Source organism: Scyliorhinus canicula, chromosome 6, assembly GCF_902713615.1.
Source record: "Scyliorhinus canicula chromosome 6, sScyCan1.1, whole genome shotgun sequence".
In the NCBI taxonomy this organism is placed as follows: Eukaryota; Metazoa; Chordata; class Chondrichthyes; order Carcharhiniformes; family Scyliorhinidae; genus Scyliorhinus; species Scyliorhinus canicula.
The window spans coordinates 188,679,564-188,700,414 of NC_052151.1; the positions used below are offsets into that span (position 1 = coordinate 188,679,564).

The 20,851-nt window shown below is 41.8% G+C and overlaps 1 protein-coding gene across 1 annotated transcript in view; it reads left to right on the forward strand.

Moving 5' to 3' along the window:
* The window catches only part of phf3 (PHD finger protein 3), a 172,685-nt gene that overhangs the window by 110,210 nt on the left and 41,624 nt on the right, over positions 1-20,851 (forward strand). The window contains 2 exon segments of the mRNA XM_038800669.1: positions 15,454-15,604; positions 18,772-18,928. Of these exon segments, the coding sequence (XP_038656597.1) occupies positions 15,454-15,604; positions 18,772-18,928 (308 nt within the window).

Genomic DNA, 20,851 nt, shown 5'->3' on the forward strand with positions numbered 1-20,851 from the left:
TTTTGAAAATCCAAAGTCACCATGTCCCCTGATTTTCCTTTATCTGTGCTACATACAGTAACATCCTCAAAAAGAAACTCCCAACAGGTTTGTCAAACATGATTTCCTTTTCATAAATACATTTTGACCCTGCCCATCATATATAAATACCCAGTCGATTCTGAAGTCAAAGTAAAGGCCTGTCGTCAGGCAATGGTTAGTATTTAATGAAGTATTACATGGTCTGTTTTCTCTTTCCCTTAAATAGCATGATTATGTTTGCAACCAGTCTGCAGGGTCTTTCCAGAATCTAAAGAATTTTGAAATATCACCACCAATTCATCTACTCTCACTGTCGCAACCATCTTCAAAATTCTGGATGTACCTCATCTAGGTCCAGGGGATTTATCAACCTTGAATCCAATAAATTTTTCGAATAACCCCTTTATTAATACTAACTTCCTTCATTTTCAAATTTTCCCAAGTCCCTTGTATATTTCAAAAATTTATATATTGTCCTTCATGAAAACAGACATAAAGTGATTGTTTGGTTTCTCCTCCATTTTCCCATTCTCCTGTTTCCATGTGTAATGGATCGACATTTGCCCTTGCAAATCTTTTCCTTTTCACATACCTAAAGAAACTTTTGCTGTCCATCTTTGTTACATGCGAGCTTGCATCATATTCTCTCTTGCTTTATTTATCAGTTAAAATCAAATTACTGCGGATGCTGGAATCTGAAACAAAAGACGAAATGCTGGAAAATCTCAGCAGGTCTGGCAGCAATTGTAGGGAGAGAAAAGAGCTAACGTTTCGAGTCCAATGACTCTTTGTCAAAGCAGTCAGAGAATATGGGGAATATTTATACTGTAGAGTGAGACTGAAAGATGAGTCATAGCCGCAGAAACCCAGGGAAACAGGGTGCTAATAGCCGCAGAAACCAAGGGGAAAGAGTGCTAATGGTAGGCCCCAGAGCGAACAAAAGGTGTGAAAGGCCAAACAGCAGAGAAACTAACATCAGAGGATGAACTGTGACAGATGTGGATGTGGGGGGAGGGGAAGGGGGCAGTAAAGTGGAGAAAGGTGCATGGGGGGGTTAAATATATATTAAGAAAGAAATGGTAAAAGATAGTTAAAATGAAATGGGATGAAAACAAAGGGGTTGAGATGGGGTAGGGCTAATCATCTGAAGTTGTTGAATTCGATGTTGAGACTGGAAAGCTATAGTGTGCCTAACCGGAAGATGAGATGTTGTTCCTCCAGTTTCCGTTGAGTTTCACTGGAACATTGCTCCAGGCCAAGGACAGACATGTGGGCATGGGAGCAGGGTCTTGTGTTAAAATGGAAAGCAATGGGAAGATCAGGGTCCTGAATGCGCACAGGCCGAAGGTGCTCAGCAAAGCGATCACCCAGTCTGCGTTTGGAGAGACCCCCTAGCTTATCCACCTTTCCTGCTGAGATTTTCCAGCATTTTCTCTTTTGTTTACCTATCAGTTTCTTGGTCCTTTTTTGCTGGATTCTGAATTGCTCCTAACCTGCAGCTTTTCACTTTTTTTTTTGGCAACATTACAAGCTGCTTCCTGTAACCTAACTTCTTTTGTTAGGTTGACTTACTTTTTCTGTTGGGGTTTTTCTGTCTTAGTGGAATGTATATTTGTTACAGACCATGTAATACTTCATTAAATACTAGCCATTGCCTGTCTACTATCAATTCTTTCAATGTAATTCCCCCAAAACGCCATAGCTAACTTGTGTCTCATGCCTTCATAGTTTCCTTTGTTTGGATTTAAGACCGTAGTTTCAGAATGAACAATCTCGTTTTCAAACTTAAAATTCTATTATATTACGGTCACTATTTCCCAAAGGCTCGTTTACAACCAGGTTATCAATTAGCCCTTACTCATTACCTAATACTATATCTAAAATTGTCTGACCCCTAGTTGGTTCTTCAGAATGCTACTCCAGATAACTACCTCGTACACACTCCAGGAATTCAGCCCCCACAGCATTAATGCTAAATCGATTTAGCCAGTCTATATGTAAATTGAAGTCACCTATTATTATTGTGTTACCCATGTTAACTTGCAACTCTAATTTCCTGATTTATACCGTGCTTAAATTACTAATATCCTTCAATTTTCAGTTGCCAACCGTGGTCACCCTCTAACCACATCTCTGTAATGGCAATTAAGTCATATTCATTTACTCCTATTTTGTCCCTTTAAATCATCTACCTTTTGGCAAATTCTGCGCGACTTCAGGTAGTGTCCCTAATTTTGTCTTTGTAGCATTGTTCCACGTTCTAATCCTATTTTATGCCTGCCCTAGTTTTGTCTGCCGTCTAATTTCACTCATACTTTTCCTGTTGCCAGTTTTGCTTCCCTCCAGTCCAAGCATCCTCTCGGGTTCTCACTCCCATTGCCAATCGAATTTAAACTCTCCCCAACAACGCACGGCTGGGTGTGCGAACATATTAGTCCTGGACTTGCACAGGTGCAACCCATCCATCTTGTACCGGTCCCGCCTGCCCTAGAACCTGTCCCAATGAGAAATCTGATGCTCCCTCTAATTCTCCAGCCACGTGTTCGATCACTCAATCCTTCACTCCTATGCTCACTATCTCCTGGCTCTGGTAGTAATCCTGAGATTTCATGTTTTTGTAGTCCTGCTTTTTAATTTCTTTGCTAAGTTAAACTCTGCTTTCAGGACCTCAGATATGTGCCTGCGTGCGTGGCTCGTGTGCATATGTCAGAGCGTACGTGCCTTGTGTGTGTTTGGATTTGTTTTACTGTCACGTGTACCAAGGTACAGTGAAAAGTATTATGTTGCGTACAGTCACTGTTTGTTTGTGTCTGTGTGTGTGTGTTGTGTGTGTGTGTTGTGTGTGTGCACTTGTGTATATGCCTAAGCTTGGACGCCTGTGTGTATGTGCGCGCATCCGTGTGTTTGTCATGCATGCCTGGTGTGCCCGGGTGGGCACGTCTGTGTATGTATCTGCACATGTTTTGGCTCGCATGCTGGTGCAAATGTGTGTTGGCGCGCATAAATGTTTGGTACGCATGTTGGCTTGCACATCAATGCACGTGTGTGTTAGCGCACACGCCTGCCCGTTTGCCTGTCTTGCGAACTTGTCTGTCTGTCTCTCTCTCTCTCTCTTCCACCCCGCACCCAACTTGTTCTCCCCCTACCTGGTTATTTATTGAACTGTTTTTACTCTCCTTTTGCTACTTCTTCAAACTCACAATTGCTGTAGAAATGGTCTAATCTCACTTTGCTAGGTGGTGAATCACTAGATATGTGCTATGTGTCACATTTCTATGAAGAAGATGTGCTCTGTTTAGTTTACAATTGTTGACTTCTTCGGAAATGATGAGGCACTGACACCAGTGCTAAAATGATAGAAGTCTGTGCTCGTTTTCCTTCTGATCAGACTTTATAAATGACCAGATCATTAAATTGAACAAAAGGCAAAATATTATAGACACTGAAAATTTGAAATAAAACAAAATGCTGCCTTTGCACCTTTCCCACTTTCTAAAATTCACCGTGGTCTTTATCTAGATGCCAACGTTATAGATTAAACATGGTATCTAGGTCATATTTGAAAATCATCCTGATCCTGTGGGCAATTCCTTTTAAAGAAAACTGGCTACATTCACCTGCAGGACCAGCTACACCTTTGGGTGGTGCTGTTAAATGGGTGTTCAGTGCTAAGATGTTTCAACATTGGTAATATCGCCTCATCTCAATTAAATCTGGAGAAATTGGCACCATTTCATAAATAAGGAAATTTTACCCATACAGGTAAAGTATCTTACTGTCTTTGTTTTTAAAAAAAAAAGGAGGGCCTCTTCAATCCTGAATTATCACGATACTGCCCATCACCACAACCCCCTCTTCACTGCCTTTGCTGAAGTATATTTGCATGGTTTCCTACCCAAATCCCCAGATGGAGGCCTTTTCTTCGACTAATCTGTCCCCTGCACTCAAATAGAAATTAATCGTGGAAATATAAAAATAAAGAAACGCTGCATAACTTTAAAACAAGGGTGGCACGGTTGAGCAGTGGTTAGCACTGCTGCCGCACAGCGTCGAGGACCCGGGTTCGATCTCGGCACTGGGTCACTGTCTGTGTGGAGTTTGCACATTCTCCCCGTGTCTGTGTACGTCTCACTCCCACAACCCAAAGATGTGCCTACTGGGTGGACTGGCCACACTAAATTGCCTATTAGTTGGGGGGGGGAGGGGGGGGGGATTGGGTACTCTAAATTTATTTTTCTTAGAACTTTAAAACAAAGACCAAATTCATCTTGTGTGCTATGATCTCTTTATTCCACTAATTCTAACCCCTCTGCACTTGAAAGACTACACTTAATCTTCCACCTGTGTGACACCAATAGAGTTTAGCCAGTACAGTGGGATTATCCACGTATGCATATAGAAACATTGCCACAGTTTTGTGGGGTTTCTTTTATTGCTTCGTTAGCAACTAGTTTGGTGGCCATCAACTGGTAGAATAGTACTTTGAGTTGCAGAATGAATTTTCAGAGCTGTGGGTTAAATATTTCAATTTCCAGTAATTAACCATTAGGTATCCTTCGTTTGAATATTAATATAGGGCTTTAATATTAGATGAGTATTCCAAAAATATTATATTCTAGTCAAAGTTACAGCTTGGCCCAAATCAGAGGTTCAATTCTGAATTTCTTTTTGGCATTTGACATCCTTGTAGGAACTTAGAAGTTGGATAAGATGTTAAAATTATTTTGAGCAGTGAGTATAGATGAAATATTTAATATTTAATAACATATACCTATTTAATTATTTAATTAAAACGATTTAAATGATAGATTAGTGATGGTTTGTGATGCGGAGTGACACCAGCAGCGCAGGTTCAATTCCTGTACCGGCTGAGGTTATTCATGAAGGCCTCGCCTTCTCAACCTTGACCCTCGCCTGAGGTGTGGTAATCGTGGGTTAAATCACCACCAGACAGCTCTTCCCCTCAAAGAGGAAAGCAGCTATGGTCATCTGGGACTAGAGCGACTACTTACCTACCACTAAACTAAAGCTTGATAGTTGTGATCAGAATTGTAAAATTACACATCCGTCTTAAAGTCACTTCTGATAATTTGTACCTATTTATGGTGTGCACATTTTCAGTTTTAAGTCAGCCTTTTTCTCCTGTGTTTTATTTGTCTGCGATTGTGATCGGGGCTCACTGGGCTCACTGATCTGAAGTTTTGTATTCTATGCAAGATTTCTAACCAAATAATTTAGTATTTTTATGAGGGACCTGAAGAGGGATATTTTCTGAAACTTAAAAGCAATGGCTATTCTTTAATTATGGCTAATTTTCAGCGATTCCTTTGTTTCAAACCTAGATTTTAAAATTTTTACTTTAAAGGAGAGCTTACAATTTATTGTCAATACATTGTCATTGGAAACAATTGAAGTAATTTATTCAAAATAATTTTAAATCTAGGTTAGAAATAAGAACTTCAAGGTTCACTAAAATTTATTTTGCTTTTAAAATGGATTTCCAAGTTTAAAGGCAATTCTTGGAAGCTACATCAATTACAGTGTTCATAAATGAAGCTTAGGTTAATAATAAGCTGCAGGAAGAATAGTAATAGGCTTGTATATGCTTGCTTGAAATGCTGATTGGGAAGGACACAATGCATTTGTTGATCATAAGCAGAGAATTCAGGTAGTGCGGGCAGCATGGTGGCGCATTGGTTAGCACTGCTGCCTCACACCACGGAGGACCCGGGTTCGATACCTGCCCGTGTTTGCTTGGGTCTCACCCCCACAACTCAATAAGATGTGCAGGTTAGATGATTTGGCCATGCTAAATTGCCTGTTAATTGGAAAAAAGAATTGGGTACTCTAAATTTTTTTTAAAAAGTAGGTAGTTTATTAGGGAAATCGTTGCATATTGTTATTGTTAACAAATTAACTGTTCAGTTAAAGTCTATAATGGTTATTGATGACAAGCCATATGCAATATTTGGAGGAAGGAAGGAAAACTTAGCTTAATGTAGTCCCAGAGAGGTAATTTTGAATCTGGATTATTTGGTCTCCTATATCAAACCTGTAATACTCAATTCCAGACTTGGGAGCCTGGAGACCAGAAATTGTAGGATTGTATGCATAATTAAATAATGAATGACGAAGATTGCTCTACAGCAGCAGTTTCCAAGCGATTTTCAAATTTTTTTTGTTTTCTAAATTTAGAGTACCCAATTCATTTTTTTTCTAATTAAGGGACAATTTAATACTTGTACGTTCTCCCCGTGTCTGCGTGGGTTTCCTCCGGGTGCTCCGGTTTTCTCCCACAAGTCCCGAAAGATGTGCTTGGTAGGTGAATTGGACAGTCTGAATTCTCCCTCTGTGTACCCGAACAGGCGCCGTAGTGTGGCGACTAGGGGATTTTCACAATAACTTAATTGCAGTGTTAATGTAAGCCTACTTGTGATACTAATAAAGATTATTATTAAATGACCTAACGAGCGACTCTGTTGTATTCAAGGAGATGGCTCAGCTCAGCACTACCTCGAGGACAGTTGGTGGTAGCAATAAATGCTGGTTTGGCTGTTGACACTCATGCCGTGAATAATAAACAAAAATCTCTTGTAGGTATTGCTAAATCCAGGACATATAGTCAAACTTTTATTTGTCTTTTTACTTTATAAGAAAGTTTTAAAAAAAAGATGGTTTAAAAGAATAATTCCTTTTTTATTTTTACTTTTGCTCCTTAATTCTCGTCTCTTTATCATCTTTTAATAATTAGGCTTTTAACACCTAAACCTGCCATCACATAATCAATAAATGATTTACTTTTTAACTTGGTGTCTTCCAGATATACATAATATCACCCTCTGTCTTTGATTTTAGGCTAACTAATGGAAATGAACTGATAACTTCAGTATACTGACAATATTTTCTTTTGAAACACTTACCCGAAAAGATTATGGCAACATGTCCAACAGTAACAAATATCAGAAACACAAGTAGAGAATGCTGGAAAAACTCCGATCTGGCAGCATTTATAGTGAGGAAAACAGACATAACTTTGAGTCCGTATGACTCTTCAGAGCTGAAGAGAGGGAGAAATGTGTTGGATTATATACTGTAAAAGAGAGGTGCAGATGGAACAGAGTGGAAGATCAATGATTGGTGCAGCTTAGAGAGACTGCACCAAAGATGTAGCAAAACGTAACAACAGGTAACTGATGGCCCGGTAGGGGAGTGAGGGACAAAAACTGGGATTATTTTTTAAAATTCAAGATGGAGGAGAGATGTCACAGTCTAAAGTTGTTAAACTCAATGTTGCATCCTGAGGGCTGAAACGTGACTAATCGGAAGATGAGATGCTGATCGTCCAGTTTGCATTGGGCTTTACTGGAGCATTACAGCAGGAGGCCGAGGACAGGGCGGCACAGTAGCACAGTGGTTAGCACTGCTGCCTCACGGCTCCAGTGTCAGAGATGAACCATATGAAAGTGAGTGGGGCGAAAATTGGAAACAAAATCGTTAAATTTTCCCAGATCCAGACGAGAGCAGCACCGATATAGTTATTGATGCAACATAAAAAGTGTTGCAGAAGCAGGCCTGAGTAGGACTGAAATTAGGGATGTTCCATATAACCCACAAAAAGAGGGGCATAACTGGGGCCCATGTAGGTCCTGATTCCATGATGTCCAGATGAGAGCATGCAGCGGCACCAATGCAGTCATCGATGTAATGGAAAAAGAGTGGTGGGAGCGTATCTGAGTAGGACTGGAGCAAAGAGCGTTCCACATAGCCCACAAAAAGACAGACATAACTGGGGCCCATGCAGGTGCCCAAAAACAAACACCTATTCAGATTTCATTCTTATTGTCAAAAATATTGATATTTCAAATGGAAATTAAAGACCCTAAAAGAAACAAATTCATTTATCGTCATGTGTTACGAGAAATTAGGGGTGTAGAGCTGACAACTATCATGAGAGTCAATAGCCCAGATCCTGCGCTGGTAATGATGGCAAAAATCTCAGGGCTTCCCATTGTTATTCCCCTGATGATAACAGCAACGTTTGGATTTCTCACATGCAACGTGGAAAACCAGAAGTTGCTGTCAGTAACTTTGTGCTTCTCCAGAGGATGTGCTGTTGAGGACCTCCCATCTGCAATCAACAGAAATCAATTGAATTGGCAAAAAACCTTCCACTCGTACATTTGTTTGTCTTGCTGTAAAAAGCTTGTAAAAGTAAATAAGGTGTAAATGAGTTTTAACAATGTAGTAACTTCATGGTTACTGCTAAACAGTCTCACTGGCCCTGAAAAAACTCCTTTTATAATTGTGGAATGTCAAAAAATTCTCCACAATAAATTCTGCATTATTAAAGACGTTTTCTTTTCAAATATATATCTATAGTACCACCTACCTTAGTCCAATCATTTATTTTGCAAAATGAAAGGAGGCACGGTGGCGCAGTGGTTAGCACTGCTGCTTCATGGCGTTGAGGACCTGGTTTTGATCTTGGACCGGGTCACTGACCGTGTGGAGTTTGCACATTCTCCCCATGTCTGTGTGAGTCTCACTCCCACAGCCCAAAGATGTGCAGGGTAGTTGGATTGGCCACGCTAAATTGGCCCTTAATTGCAACTTTAATAAAAAGTTGTTAGATTAAAACTTCAAAAAAAAAGTGAAGAACTGCATCTGCCTTAACTTCCTGGTTTGCCGTGTGTGATGCCTGCTTACCTGCTTGCCGACAGCATTGCTGCTATACGTCAAGACATCCCCTTGACTTGCCAATTATGTCAACATGTCCAACGGTCACAAACATCTATTCAGATGTAAGGGTCCTTCCTGTTTATTCCACTTATTTCCCCCCTCTTTTATTTTGCGTTTTTATTTTCACCCATAGATGATTAATTGACATGTCTCTTTCAGGCAAGCAGCCTGTATCTTTAATTCAAGCAGAAGAATCCAGAAGTTACAGGAGAGATAATTTTGCCAGCCTGTGCTGGTTTGAACAGGAGACTGCAGACTTGTCGGCACCAGTGAGAGAGATGGGTTGGAACTTAGTTTGTTTGATTGGCTAGTGGCCAGTGAATTGGCTCAAAAGCCCATACTCTGCCTGGTAGCAGGTGCTGATTAGATTATATCCCAGTGGAATACTTTTCAGAGTCCCAAGGAGTTTCAGTTTTGATCTTGGCAGCACGAAGAAAGGTCCTACTACACTCTCTCCTCCAAATTTCTCTCCAGAAAGCCTGCTGAGAGTGCTGTCTCTCGCCTGAAAGCCTGCTGTGAGTGCTGTATTACTGAAACTACAGAGGCCTGAACACAAACCATAAACTGAAAGCAAAGTTTGAAGAGGTAAAAGGTGCCTCCATGAAAGCTGCTGTGAGTGCTATATTCCTGAACTTGCAGAGAAAGCATTACAGACTGCAAAAGAAACACCAAAACCTGCAAGCTTGCTGTGAAGGATGGTGTGCGAAAAACCAACATCTGAAACGAAGACTTTCTTCCTTCCTTTTGATTATTATTTTTAACCCCTTTCCACCCCTCTGTGTTTGTCTGTCTTGTGTGTGTGCTTATAGAGGGGGGGGGGGCAAATTAAAATGGGGAGTTAGGAATTAGTTAATAGTTAACCTGTTGTATTTGCTACATAGTTCTTATTGCAAATAAACAGTAATTGTGTACAAACCTGGTGACTGTAATTATTGGCCAGCCGAGGGCCCAGTGTTTTTATAAGAATTATTGGTTAAATTGCGACTTCGGGCCCAATGAGGCTGGAATTGACTTAGCACTTGCTCAGGGTGTCGTAACACAGACTTTATCTCTTGATTGTCAGATTAAAACACTGTCTGGAAATGGGAAACCCACGTCCGCAGAGTTTGCTGGATCTTTGGGACAGATTTCTTGAGATCAGGGGAGTGCCCTTCCTTCACCACTGGCCATGAAATCCCGGCAAAAGAATTTTGAGGAGTGAGCACCTGATTGAAATATGTTAACAGTATCCATTTACAAGAAGGAGGCAAATTTAATCCAGAAATCAAATCTATCATTAAGGCTTGTTAAATTAGGGTGGCACGTGGCGCACTGGGACTATGGCCTGAGGACCTGGGTTTGAATCCCGGCCCTGGGTCACTGTCCGTGTGGAGTTTGCATATTCTCTCTGTGTCTGCTGAATTTCACCCCCACAACCCAAAGATGCGCAGGTTAGGTGGATTGGCCATACTAAATTGCCCCTTAATTGGGAAAAAATAAATTTGGGTACTTTAAATTTAAAAAAAAAAAGGCTTGTTAAACTAATGTAGTGCTTATTCAAGAATAGGCTCGAGTATGTTTCTTTAGAATAGGCTCGAATACTTTTCTTGGAATAATCTAACAAATGCGAGCAAGCATTAATGCATGGGAACAGGAGTAGGTTGTGCAGTCCCTGAAACCTATTAACGCCATTCAGTTGAATTGTGCCTGATTTGTGCCTCATTCCACTTCTTCATAATTTGATTCCAGTCCCTTCATATCGTTACCTAATCAAATAGTCAATCTCAGACTTGAATATTTCAGTTGACAAGCATCTAAAGGGTTTTGAGGCAAAGAATTCCTGATTTCCACTGCTCACTTTGTGGAATATGTGCGTTCTAATTTCAAGATTGTGTCCCCATGCGCTGGATACCCTCACTAGTGGAAATAGTTTCTCCATGCCCACTCAGTCAAATCCTTTCACAATATTGAATACTTGAGAAATCTTACTCCACAGCCATCTACACACAGGTTGCTCAGAGCGATCAAGTAAACCCACGTGGCATGACTGTTCCGCTTGTCGCATGTGCTGCACCCTACATAACTTTGCCACCACTGAAGGACTGAACCTCGTCATACTGGCAGAAAAGCCGATAGAACTGGAAGATCCTGTACCAGAGCAGCGGAATGTGGTGTTTGTTCAAATCGGCAGAGATGTGGCAGCATGATTGTGGCATAGCGTTTTACTGAATCAGCGCCTAATCCACCTTTGGAGGTTGCATCTGGAAGGCTATTTCTGTGCAGACACTCAACACGTTAAATTCAAATAAAGGTTTATTGCAAAAATGTTGAGTTGAAATTGTTAATGACAATTGAACATTCCTATAAAATGGATCAGCATATTATACCTTTGAGAGGGCCGATATCTTTCAAACTTAATTTGATACATTTGCCACACAATGGACCTGTGAGCTAAGTTATATCTCATGGAATAAAAGGGACAGTGGGAACTCCATCGATAGGAAGTTGACTAAGTGAGAAGAAACAGAGAGTAGTGATAAATAGTTGTTTAGCAGAGCAAAGGAAGGTCTACAGTGAAGTTCCTCAGGGGTTGGTGTTAGGACCCCTGCTGTTCCTAACATATTGATGACCTGCACCTTGGGCACAATTTCAAAATTTGCAGGTGTAACAAAACTTGGAAGTATTGTGAACTGTGAGGATAGTTCAGAACTTCAAAAAGACAGAGGTTGGTGGAATTGGCAGATTAAATTTAATGCAGGGACGTGTGAAGTGATTTTGGTAAGACGAACATAGAGAAACAATCTAAAATAAAGAGTACAATTTCAAATGAGGAGCAGGAACAGAGGGACCTGGGTATATAACTCCTTGTCTAACCCATTATGGCATGGTAGCACAATGGTTAGCTGCTGCCTCACAGCATCAGGTACCTGGGTTCATTTCCAGCTTTGGGCCACTGTCTGTGGAGTTTGCACTTTCTCCCAGTGTCTGTGTGGGTTTCCTCCGGGTGCTCCAGTTTCCTCTCATAGCCCAAAGATGTCCAGGTTAGGTGGATTGGCTATGCTAAATTGCTCCTCAATATCCAAAGAAAAGGTTGTTGGGATAGGACGGCGGAGTGAGCTTGGGTGGAGTGCTCTTTCAGAGGGGTCAGTGCACACTTGGGTCAAATGGTTTCTTCCTGCACTGTAGGGATTCTATGAAGGTGGCAGGACAGGTTGAGAACATGGTCAATAAAGCATATGGGAATCCTTGGCACAAGAGTACTGAAGCAATTAAGTTATTGCGTACCTTAAACTCTGGTTAAGCGTTGTTTGGAGTATTGCGTCCAGCCTTACTTGGGTGCCACACTTTAGAAAGGATGTTAAGGCATTAGAGAGATTGCGAAACAGATTCAGGAGCGTGGTTCCAGGGATGAGGAACTTCAGTTACATGTATAGATTGGAGAAGTTGGGGTTTCTTGGAAAAGAGAAGGTCAGAAGAGATTTGATGGAGGTATTCAAAATCATGAGCTTTCTGGACAGAGTAGATGGGAAGAAACTGTTCCAATTGGTAGAAGGATTGAAAACAAGAGGCACAACATTAAAATAATTGACAAAAAGAAGCAATGGAGATGAGGAGAAACATTTTTAGACAGCGAGTGGTTAGGATCTGGAATGCACTGCCTGAGGCGATCTGGAGGCAGGTTTAATCAAGGCATTCAAGGGAGAAGAATGTGCAAGTCTACGAGGTGAAGGCAGAGGCGTGGCACCAAGCAAATTGCTCCTTCAATGAGCCAGCACAGACATGATGGGCCATATGGCATACTTTGGACTTCCAGTATGGGAACATTCCACCTTCATGGCAAAGGAGCTTAAAATTCCCCCTAAACCATCTTGCTTGGACCCTGCCCCTCTGGGCTGTGTCTGTTAATATGGGTGGACTGGAAAGTTGAGGTGTGGTGATGGGATGAAGGTTGAATGAGCCATGGTCGTGCTGCCCATCGGTGCTTATGACCATCTACGTGTGGAACCTAAGGTCTTTAAGTACTCTGAAGAATATTTAAGGAAGTGGCTCTAGAAATAGTGGATGCAGCCTTGGTCATCTTCCAGGATTCTATAGCCTCTGGAACAGTTTCTACAGATTAGAGGGTAGCTAATATAAGTCCACTTTTTAAAAAGGGAGGTAGGGAGAAACAGAGAATTATAGACCTGTAAGCCTATCGACGGTATAGGACAGCATTCCAGAATCCATTGTCAAATAAGAAAAGAGCACTTAGAAAACAGTGGTAGAATCAGAAAGTCAGCATGGATTTATGAAGGGGAAATCATGTTTGACAAATCTACTGGAATTCTTTGAGGATGTAACTGGTAGAGTTGATAAGGAGGAGGCAGTGGATGTGGTTTATTTGGACTTTCAGAAGGCTTTTGACAAAATTTCACATAAGAGATTAGTGTGTAAAATTAAAGCGCATGGGATTAGCAGTAGTGTATTGAGATGGGTAGAAAACTGGTTGGCAGTCAGGAAACAAAGAATAAGAATTAACGAGTCTTTTCAAATTGGCAGGCAGTGAATAGTGGTGTACCACAGGGATCAGTGCTAGGGCCCCAGCTGTTCACAATATATATTAATGATTTAGATGAGGAACAAAATATAATACCTCCAAATTGGCAGATGACACAAAGTTGGGTGGGAGGGTGAGCTGTGAGGAGGAGGATGCTGAGATTCCTCAGTCTGATTTGGACAACATGAGTGAGTGGGCAAATAAAGGGCAGATTAAATATAATTTGAATAAATGCGAAGTTAGCTGTTTTGGTAGCAAAAACAAGAAGGCAGACTATTATCTGAATGGCGATAAATTAGGAGAGGGGAATGTGCAACATGACCTGGGTGTCCTCATACAGCCGTCACTGAAGGTAAGCAATCAGGTAAAGAAGGCAAATGGTATGCTGGCCTTCATTGCAACAGGATTTGAGTATAGGAGCAGGATGTCTTGCTGCATTCATACAGGGCCTTGGTGAGGTCACACCTGGAATATTGTGTGCAGTTTTGGTCTCCTTATCTGAGGAATGATGTTCTTGCTATAGAGGGAGTGCAACAAAGGCTTACCAAACTGACGTATGAGAGATTGAATCAGTTAGGATTGTATTCGCTGGAGTTCAGAAGAATGAGGAGAACTCATAGAACCCTATAAAATTCTGAGAGGACTGGACAGGGGCGATGCAAGAAGGATGTTCCCATGGTGGGGGTGTCACAGTCTGAGAATACAGGGTAGACCATTCAGGACAGAGATGAGGAAAAATTTCTTCACCCAGAGAGTGATGAGCCTGTGAAATGTGTTATCACAGGAAGTAATTGAGACCAAAACATTGTATACTTTCAAGAAACAGTTTGATGTAGCACTTGAGGGGAAGAGGTTTAAGCGATATGGGGAAAGGCGGGATTAGGCTATTGAGTTGGATGATCAGCCGAAAGGCCGCCTCCTGCTATTTTCTATGTTTCGATGAACAGGATTGTGAAATGCCTCGTCTATCCCTCTTTCAATAAGGCTGGGGCCCAGTGTAGAGCTGCTGCTTGTGGAAATGGAGGCATTAATTAAACTTTTTCACCCAAATACTAGTGAACCAAAGCTGGTTGACTGCTTGGAGGTTTGCTGACCACAACGCTCCCAAGGAGTTTAAGTGTGGGGCTCTGGTTTCCCATCAGCCCCTCCTGTGGCAGATCAACGATATGAGCTGCATAATAAAACCTCCTTCCATCTCTGGAAGCTGTTCGTCTCCCCTTTCCACACTTTCACCCTCTCCTCCATCTTCTGAACATCTCCTGTATAGTTTTCCTACGTGGAAAGACAGATGGTTAAAAATACCCCAGACTGGGCTGTTTAGGGGAATCAACATCAGTGTGAGGGACAAAACAAAGCTGAGTCCCCCAGGATTTTGTGCTGGGTGCTTTCTGTTCCTAATCTTTACTGATGTAGAAGCAGAAATCAAATACAATATGTTCAGGTTTGCAAGATGACACTAAAGATATAGACATTCAAGAGCATCAGAAAAAAAATGAGTAGAAAGAAACTCTTTAATTCTGCACAGCAGTGATATGTACCGGCAGAAAAAGGAAGCTACCTGTATTATAAATATACTAAATGCTGATGTAGAAATAGTTGTGAAGAAGCAGAAAGGGATCGGGAAGTTCTAGTAGATTTGGCATTTAGGAAAATAATCAAAATTACATTTTCAAGAAAGTTATTTGGATAAAAATATAATTTTTTAAAAATTGGTGACTAGTCACTGAATGCATTTATAGCACTACATTTTCAATCTCCTTGTCCAAAATGTTCATTATAGGACAAAAAGAAAGAATAAAGTCATTCAATTAAATAGGATTTTTGTTGCTAGATTTTGATGAGAATTGAAGTGGTTTGTTGTTAATAAAAATGGCAGTATAATAGAGCACAGTAGGGCATGGGAGAGGAAAGTATTGGCGCTATTTGTGTGCTGTATGTCTACGTCATGATGGCTTCGCTGACTCAGATGTCTTCTTGTTTTACTTGCCCTGGCATGGGAAGAGTTTGACCTTTCCTGAAAGAGTGCTGGACAAGTTAGGGGAAAATGACAGCCTGGGAGAACACAAATGTGAACCCAAAACTTATTTTCTGTGGCATAATAAAATATGGCTCTGCATTAGGAAAATTCTGCAGAATACAGACAAATGCTGATCATGTATTTTTTATATCCATTTCAGACTTAAAGGACAAACAAGCTGTGAAGAAGAAAGCAGAAAAAGGAGGAACAAATAGCACACCACCTCCAACCAGCCCTTCTGCACCTCAGCCTACTGTTGAGCAAATTAGACAGAATGTCCGGCATTCTCTGATGGACATTTTAGCAAAAAGGTAGAGTTAAATTTGGTGCACATTTTAAAAAAAGCTATTAAAGCAGGTTCAGATTATATTTGTTATTTTTCTCTATGCAATCAACAAAGAATCCAAACAAGAACAAGGTAAGAAAGAAGCCTTGGTGCAGTCTTACCTCCTGTTTAAAAATGGTGGTGGGTTATTCCTCAGCTAAATTTCAGTTGTTCTGTTCAGTAGTCAGCATTCATCCTTTCTTAATTTACTATAATTTATGTTGTTGTTCTTTAAAGTTTAAACATTTACTATTTGCAATATTTTGCAAGTCACCATAAATTGTAAAGGTTCCTGACCTAACATTTGAAGGGCATTGCCGGTTACCAAAGGAAAGCAACACTCTCACTCCAGAAAGTATTTTTAATCAGTCTATGTGTACACACAGCAACAGCAACAACAGATTGTGCTTTCTGCTTTTATGCTTGTCTGGGGAAGAAAATTGTGGGCTAGCGAGCACAGAAGAAGAGAAATCCCATGCAGTAAATCAAAAACTTTCAGAAAAATAAAGAAATGATAGCATGTCAAATTCTCAAGACACTGCTCATCATAGCTTGAGAGAGATACTTGGGTGCAGATGGCCAGAGTTCTGACGTCCTTCTGATCCCTTGGCATTTCTGATGTACCCCCTGAAGACTGCTGACTCTAATTAAAAGGTTTAGTAATGAACAAGCAACAAGCTTGTATATGGACTTTCAAAACGGGTGTGATAAAGTGCCACATAATAAACCTGTTAGCAAAATTGAAGGTTGCACGGATATTTGAAATTGGATAAAGAATAGAGTCAGAGAGCAGTGGTGAACAATTGCTTTTCAGGCTAAAGGGAACTATGCATGGGTGCCCTCCAGAGGTTTATATTGGGCTTACCGCTCTTTCTGATGTAAGTGAGCTAGATCTGGATAACCTCAAGGTTTGCAGGTGACATGAAACCCAGAAATGTATTAAATAACGAGGAGGACCGTCACAGACTTCAAGAGGATATAGTCCGTCAAGTGAGATGGGCAGAAACAAGAGAGATGAAAGTTCACACAGAGAAGTGTGGTGGGAAGAATGAGGAGAGGCAATAAGTGGGGCTGTAATTTCTTAAATGGGGTGCAAAACAAAGACAAGTCTTTGAGAGGGTCACAAGGCGTTTTAAAACGATATCCGGAATTCTTGGCTTCAGTCAAAGTCTACTGAACGGCATGCAGGCACCAAGAACCACCCTGCTATTCAGCAGCACTGCCATTTCCTTTGGCCTCAGGGAGATTCTCTCTGCCGAAGCCGCAATTAGAGGGATTCAGTTCGCCGGCAGGAAAAGCTCCTCGCAGATTGGGCTGCCATTTTGGAAGGATGCCCCGATCTTTCTCCCCCTGCCCTATCAGGCCGCTCCCCATTTTTGAATTTGGGTTTATTATCACTTCTAACCAGCTACAATAAAAAGTATTGTTCTGCGTATAGTCCAGGCAGATCGTCCCATACATGAATAACATAGGACATACATAAATACACAATGTAAATATATAGACATCGGGTGAAGCATACGGAATGTAGTACTACCCAGTAGAGATGTTGCATGGAGAGACCAGTTCAGTCCATAAGAGTGACATTCAAAAGTCTGGTAACAGTGGGGAAGAAGCTGTTTTTGAATCTGTTAGGCGTGTTTTCAAACCTTTGTATTTCCTGCCCGATGGAAGAGGTTGGAAGAGAGAATAAGCCGGCGGGAGGGGTCTTTAATTATGCTGCTTGCCTTCCCAAGGCAGAGGAAGGTGTAGACAGAGTCAGTCTATGGGAGGCGGGTTTGCATGATAGACTAGGCTATGTTCACATCTCCCTATAGTTTCTTATGGCCTTGGGCCGAACAATTGCCATACTAAGCTGTGATGCAGCCAGATAGGATACTTTTTGTGGTGCATCTATAAAACAAGAGTCAATGTGGACGTTTGGGACCTCACCCTTCCAACCGTGGGAAGGTCCTGGGGAACCCTCCATTAGTCCCCCTCTACCTGGCAAGGTCCCCCCTGGGCCTGACCTTTGGCAGTGCCAATATGACACTCAGGCACCCTGGCAGTGCCAAGGTGGGTGGCACTGCCAGGCACCAGACTAGCAGCGCCAAGGTGCCTTGGTGGCAGGGGATGCCAGTGCGCCACCGTGCGTCTCTAATGGCTTGGGAGACCCCCTCCCATGTGCCGTTATGACTTGCCTACATTTGTCTGGACCAGTTTTAACCGGTGCCCAGGCATGGCCGTTGAGCCCTGGGCACTGCCGGGTGAATCCAGCGTCTGGGTATTTAAATGACCAATTATTCTCACTTAAATATTCAGATCTGGATCTCGCCCAGCGAGGGTGAGATCCAGATTGTGATGTCTCACCAGATTTCGTTGAATCTTGCAAGATGTTTTCAGTGTTGTGAATCCCACAATATTCAACAGCCTCATCCCGTCACCAAGTCAGGTGTGATGAGGCTGCAGAATTACGCCCTTAGAGAAGAAAAGGAGTGAAAATTATGTTAAATATTAAGAAAACAATGGTTAGACCTCAGCTGGAGTAATATCTCCAAGTCTGGACACCACACTTCAGGAATTATTTCAAGACCTGGGGAAAGGCCTTTTTAGTCAAAAAGCCAGGCAGTGAAGGATAGAATCGTTACACACTTTATAAACTTTAATTTGCAGAAACGTACATTACAGGCACCTTCCAACCCAACAATCCACAGCTTCTATATGTAGGTCACAAATGAAGCTCCAGTTACGCCCACCACCCACCAGGGATGTAAGTCTTCAGTTACTTGGAGAAATCCGAGAAACTGGACTTGTCTTCCCTAGAATAAGCAAGATTAAAGGGAAATTTGATGGGGAGGTTTTGATACAGCAAATAAAGATAAACCGTTCTAGCAGTATGCCAGTGTCAATAACCAGAGGACATGGAAGTAAAGTTTTTGACAAAAGAGCCAAAGGCAACATTAGGAAGAACAAATGATTGAAGGGGAGAAAAGCAGAGGTCTAGGTGGAAAAAGCAGGGAAATGGAAGTAAATTTGATGGTTCTTTCACAGTCAGAATGGTATTCTGTAATGTTTCATTCTATGAGTCTCTGCATTAGTCTCATGAGAAATATAGTACTGCTGATTGCTAACTATTACTATATTAACAATGAAACACATTTCACTTTTGTTCAGGCGCTCGGAATCAGATTTAAAAGTGCCAGAAGAACGAGCAATGAAGGTTGCAGCCAGGATTGAAAGAAAGCTGTTTTCTTTTTACGGGGACACGGATACAAAGTACAAAAGCAAATACAGAAGATTGATGTTTAACCTCAAAGATCCAAAAAATCAAGTATGTCAATAGCAATTGTTCAAAAAACGATTGAAATAAAAGATTGAAGTAGACTGATTTTTGAACATTCATGTTTTGTATGATTAAGATAATAGAATCTAGTTTGTCAAGGTTGACTTGGGCAGTTGGATTGATGCCAATTATTTTTCTGTTTACTATATTACAAATGCCTTGAATAGAGGAAGTATGCTTTGTGTTCAGTTTGTGCTGGCAGATTTGACTTATTAAATTGTCGTGGGTAAGTTACTTTTCGGATGTAACAAGTTTATCAACTAATACTACTATTAATCTCATAAGTTTCACGAGGTAATTATACATGTGCAAGGCCATTTTCCCCTTCAAGTCATCCATCTCAAAATACTCTGAAGGCTCCCGATTGCAGCATTTATATGATTTTTAAATGATTGCCGAGTTACAGTGTCTAAAAATCCACTCCATTTGTTGATCGCTCTGTTGAGAATAATATCTTTCTGATACAATTCCTAAATTTACCTTACTAGTTTGAAAATCTCCCTGCCATTGACTTTACAATTTACTTTAATTTTCTGGATTTTCCATACTGTTAGCCTATTGTTAACCATCTTGTATACCTATAATAGATCACCTCTTGAATTTCTTCTTTCCAGGCTCAATCTTCCCTCAGTCTTATACAAGGTTTTTGTCTGCACATTTCTCCCTTCTGGCTAAGTGAACAAACATTCACATGCTTTTCTGATTGGAGGGCTGTGAGTAGTGGTGTTCTGCAGGGATCAGTGCTGGGGCCTTTGCTGTTCGTAATATATATAAATGATTTGGACCAGGTGTTAAGCTGGATCTTGACTTGGGAGATTGTGTTTCTAGTGTTGTTGCTGGGGGGGGGGGGAAGCTGCTTTGCTGACAGGGGAGGAACTGTTACTAGGGGACAAATGACAAATGGGATGTCAGGAACGGCGCATGCCCGAGTAGGGACTCGAGGAAGCGGAGGGCACGAGCTCGAGGCAGGCCTGTTGGAAGCCCCCCATCCAGGCTGATCACATGGAACGTGAGAGGACTGAAACGGCCGGTCAAGAGGGCTTGCGTGTTCGCGCATTTGAGGGAACTGAAGGCGGACGTCGCAATGCTACAAGAGACACACCTAAAGCTTACAGACCAGACGAGATTGAGGAACGGGTGGGTTAGCCAAGTTGTCCACTCAGGACTGGACTCAAAGACCAGGGGGGTAGCGATCTTGATCAGCAAATGATTGGCATTCGAGGCAGGGAGAATCGTGTCAGACAAGGGGGTAGGTACATAATGGTGAGCTGGAGGGGGTGCAAGTGGTACTTGTGAACATATATGCTGTGAATTGGGACGACGTGGAATTTATGAGGCGGGTGTTAGGTAAGATCCCAGACTTTGAGCCACATAACCTGAACATGGGAGGGGATTGGACCGGTCAAAATCCAGGACAGAGAGGAGGCTGGCTGCGGCAAAGGAATTGAAAGGTTTTATGGAACAGATGGGGGGAGTAGACCCATGGAGGTTTTTCACATGTCCACAAGGTGTACTGTCGCATCGACTTTTTGTTCTCAGCAGGCTGCTAATACCAAAGATGGTGGATACTGAGTACTCGGCAATTGCAGTTTCGGATCATGCCCCACACTGGGTGGATCTATGGGTTAGTGTGGAGAGAGGGTTACGCCCGCTGTGGAGACTGGATGTGGGATTGTTAGCGGACGAAGCGATCTGTGGGTGGATTAACAAGTCCACCCAGAACTCCTGTACACAAATGATACGGGAACGTCTCTGCAGCGACCGTCTGGGAAGCTTTGAAGGCAGTAGTCAGAGGGGAATTAATCTTGATACGGGCCCACAGAGAGAAAAGGTGGAACGGGCTGAGAGGAATATATTAGTGGGGGAGATACTCCAGGTGGACGGGAGATACTAGGAGGCCCCGGATGAGGG